General features: G+C 49.4%; 1 protein-coding gene across 5 annotated transcripts in view; it reads left to right on the forward strand.

Moving 5' to 3' along the window:
* arhgap24 (Rho GTPase activating protein 24) overlaps positions 1–2361 on the forward strand; it is a 47301-nt gene extending 44940 nt beyond the window's left edge. For all 5 annotated transcript variants that reach the window (XM_028418287.1, XM_028418285.1, XM_028418288.1 and 2 more), the window contains 2 exons: positions 50–1226; positions 1319–2361. In XM_028418287.1, coding sequence (XP_028274088.1) covers positions 50–1226; positions 1319–1583 — 1442 coding nt within the window. In that variant the 3' untranslated portion in view covers positions 1584–2361. The remainder of the gene's footprint in view (positions 1–49; positions 1227–1318) is intronic.
* Positions 2362–4246: the final 1885 nt, after the last annotated feature.

The raw sequence follows: 4246 nt of genomic DNA on the forward strand, positions 1-4246 counted from the left end.
TAAAGCTGCTTATCTGAGGTCAGTAATATTCGCTTTTTAATGCTTTCAGGTACTGTTCTGGTCCAGCAGCTCATGTCTGTTTTGATTGGCCGCCACGACGTGCTGTTCCCCCGAGACGCGGACAGCCCCACAGCCCTCGAGCTCGTGAACAACAACAACATTGAGCTGCCACGACGACAAGCAGCAACAACAACTACGTCCACCGCAGTGTCCCAGAATGCAGAGAACAACAACACACAGGTGGTGCGGCAGTGTGTCTGGGAAGCCTCCGAGTCTCCTCCACACCGCGCGGACAACAGCGGCTCTCCGCGATCAGCGAGTCCTCGTAATGGTGTCATAGGACGCTTCGACATCACCCGCAGTCCACCGCTGACTATCAAAAAGAACCCTGCCTTCAGCAAAGGCAGTGGCATCGTTACAAATGGCTCCTTCAGCTCCTCGCCCTCCTCGGATCCCAACACAGACAAAAGCCAGACTGTGAGTGGAGGTGGGAGTTTACCCGTGCGTCGCAGTGGGACGCTCAAAGGCTCAGGCACAAAAATGGGCACCAGCGGTGTGACGAGTGTGAACAGCAGCGTGGGGAGCGGGACTGGAGCTGTGCGCATGGGGGTTTCTGGCACGGACATGGTGACGGGGATCCTGAACAGCCGCAACGGTCTTTGGGTACCAAACGGCTGCGTCATGTTGCGGGACAACAACAAAACGCGCGACAGCTCCAACGCGGATCAAACGACCAATCAGAATCGCCTGTCCACGTACGACAACGTCCAGTTAAACCATCAGAACCTGCAGCAGCAGCAGAACCAGATCACCTGTCTGAACACCAGCTGTGAGGACAAGCAGAGCGTGGACAGCGCCACCTGGTCCACCTCCTCCTGCGAAATCTCTCTCCCAGACAACTCCACCTCCTGCCGCTCCTCCACCACCACCTGCCCAGAGCAGGACTTCTACGGGGGCCACTTTGAAGACCTGGATGGACCGACACAGGATAATGAGCCTCCTCAGTCAGGAGGAGGAGGTGATGGAGGAGAAGGAAGAAACAGCAACAGAGAAGGAAGTGGAGACGGAGCAGGACGGAGCAGCCGGGGCACCAGCAGCAGTGATAACAGCGACGGGTTCACAGCTGGTAATGGACCAGGCAGCCACAGTGCTCTGCACAGTCTGGTGGCCAGTCTCAAACAGGAGATGCACAAGCAAAAGACCGAGTATGAGGCCAGGATAAAGAGGTAGGGACGTGACGTTTTAATGTGGCAGAGCCCTCAAACGGCAGCGACTGCAACCGTTTTCTCTCTAATCCTGTGTGACCCTCCTTTTGCAGCTTGGAGCAGCGTAACCTGGAGCTGGAGACGGAGATGTTGAGCCTCCACGAGGAGCTGGACCAGGAGAGGAAGAAGTACACCATGGCAGAGATCAAGCTGCGCAACGCCGAGCGCGCCAAGGATGACGCCGAGCGGCGGAACCAGATGCTGCAGAAGGAGATGGAACAGTTCTTCTCCACCTTTAGTGACCTCACCGCCACTGGCAACACCCCAGCCGGCGACCCCCGCCGACCTGACCGCAACAACCCCATCTGGATACAGTGAAGCCTGGCTAAAGAGACAGAGAGGACTGGAAACGGTTGTTTTTATTATACAATGTGAACATTACAGGGACTCCAAGCAGGATTTGGCAAATCTGGAAATGATTGGCATGTTTTTAATTTAAGAAATAGGAGGTGTAAGGCTAATGTTAGCCGCCTGTATAAATGTAGACATCACCTGGAGTGATGGTAGAGTCACTAATGTGTATATAGCATTATTTAATGTGGTGCTTACTCATCTGACTGGAAAGGGACAGCACGCCACCATCTGTGAGGACAGCACGGTACTATTTCACGTTAGCTCGTAGGGCTAGTTCGACGGAAAAACTTGGACTTGGAACACAACACCAAACTCCTCCCTGTCTATATATATATATATATGTTTTAACATTTAACCAAAAAACATCCTGTTAAGTGTAATTCTGTGTCTGCTACGTGTACATAGAGGGAAACAATGCAGAGAAGAAGAGCTTAAATGTTGAGCAGATATTTAAAGCTTTCAATGATATTTTATATTTTCCTTGCACTTACATGTAGGTACTGAATGTCAGTCAGTCAGTGTGTGTGTGTGTGTGTCATTGAATTTGGAGAGTATGCTGTAAATGTGGCCCCATGCTTCTGTGCTGTTGCATTTACCCATGACCAAACAAACAAAGAAAAAAACAAGCCTGTACTGTAAATATTTTCTAGGTCATCGTAGACGCTTGTTGTTAGTGTGCACTGTGTGTTTTAAATGATATTCGGATGGATATGGCACGTTGAAGAATGTTTTTGTAGCTTGTTAATCGAATTATGACTTGCACAAAGGGGTCTTTGGATAAATAATCCAGAATTTAAGGTGAAAATGACACGACGGAGCTTAAAAACACACTCTCCTGTATGAGAAGCTGCAGAGCTGGTGTTTGTTTGGATCCTAAACTGTGAAAAATGGCGGATCAGAGCATCATGACAGTGATGTGCATGATGGTGCATGAGTCCACGAGGGAATGTCTGCGTATTTATGTAGCCTCAACCAAATGTCTACACGTGGTTTGCTAATGGGTACAAAACAGGACTTCTGTGTGTGTGCGTGTGTGCACATGTGCTTCTGGCTGCTGCTGTTCCTCTGGAGATCAGGTCCCATTTTAAACCTGCTGCTGGTCATGGCAGGACACCTGGAATGTGCACATGGAAGAGAGAGGGTGGAGGCAAAAAAGTGCCTGAAGAACCTGTGGAGGGAAGGAGGGAGGAGGGGAGGAGGGGAGGAAGGGAGGCGGCGCTGCTCGTTTTTGCACCTTTCACCTGGGAAATAAAAGGCCGAGCTGACAGTGTCACCTCACAGCAGATTGTGGACAGAAGGCGAAGCGGACAGAGGACAGACTGTGAGAGCGGAATATTTTTGTGACATGATACTTGATTCACAACCGAACTTAATATGAATAAAGATGCATTTTCATGTGAGTCACCTGTGTTGTTTGACACTGCTGGAGTGTTTTCAGTAGGTGGAAAGATAGATGCTTTATTAACCCCCTACAGAGGGGGAGGAGGGGGTTAATAAAGCACAGCAATTCAGCTTTCTGCTTTCACCTCCACGGCCTCTGACTTTGGAGTTAAACAGTTTGATGGCACAGGGGATGAAGTGTGTGCAGGACGGTCACTGTCCTCTGATCTGCAACCATCTGATGGGAAATGTCCTGAAAACCTTCCAAACTCGACTAATGTTTGCAGCTTTTGGAGCACTTCATGAGGATTTCGATGCGTTTGTCCTGTGTGTCGGCTGGCTTTCTGTTTCCAGGAGAGGCCAGCGAACACAAATGTAGCTCTCAGCGTAAGTTCAGTCATGAAGGCTCTATTTCACATCATCCACCTCTTATCTCTATCCCCTTCCCTCTCCCTCTCCACCATCCTCGCACTCTCTCTCTTTCACTGCACTGCACTCCCTCTAGTGACCGCCCCACATAGTCAGGTGTTCAATAGATGGCACCTCCCTCACCAATCGGCTGTCGATCTGTCCCCCTCTGCTGCCCAATCATAGAAATTTAAAAGCCTCTGTCTCTTCTCCAGCTGCCTCCTGATCAAATCCGGCAACCCTCCTCCACCCCAAGCACCTCCCGATCCACGCAGTTCAAGGCCTCCTCTCTCCTGCTTCTACACCACCACCAGGTCATTTAGTAGGTGTGGCTGCAGCCTTCATTGTAGCACATCCACTGACACCATCCCTACTCCTCCACCTCTTCACCACTTCTGGTCTCATCGCTCTTCTCATCAGGCTGACCTGCATCTGTGATCCAGCTTTTCATGTCATTAACAGCAGGTTTGTGTCCCCCTCTGTGTCTTTCTGCAGGTGTCTCTGTCTCCACATCTGCAGTCCAGCCCTCTGACCAGCCCAGTCCTATATACCTAATACCTGCCTGAGTATCCTTTACAATATATTGATAAAATGTTCATATTATTTTGACCTGCTGTTCATCATCCACACCTCCAGCACAACCACTGACACGTGACACACACAAAAAAAAGTCCAGCAGCGTCCAAGATCAAAGGTTTTGTTTATTTTCAATCACATACATATACTATTTTTACATACACAGTTCCTTTAAAATGTTGTGTTTACAGTAACAGCTTTCAGTAGTTTTTTTTTTCTTTTGCGTTTGTTTTGACTTTACTTGAAACGCTATATAGCCTGAA

Source organism: Parambassis ranga, chromosome 12, assembly GCF_900634625.1.
Source record: "Parambassis ranga chromosome 12, fParRan2.1, whole genome shotgun sequence".
Classification (NCBI taxonomy): Eukaryota; Metazoa; Chordata; class Actinopteri; family Ambassidae; genus Parambassis; species Parambassis ranga.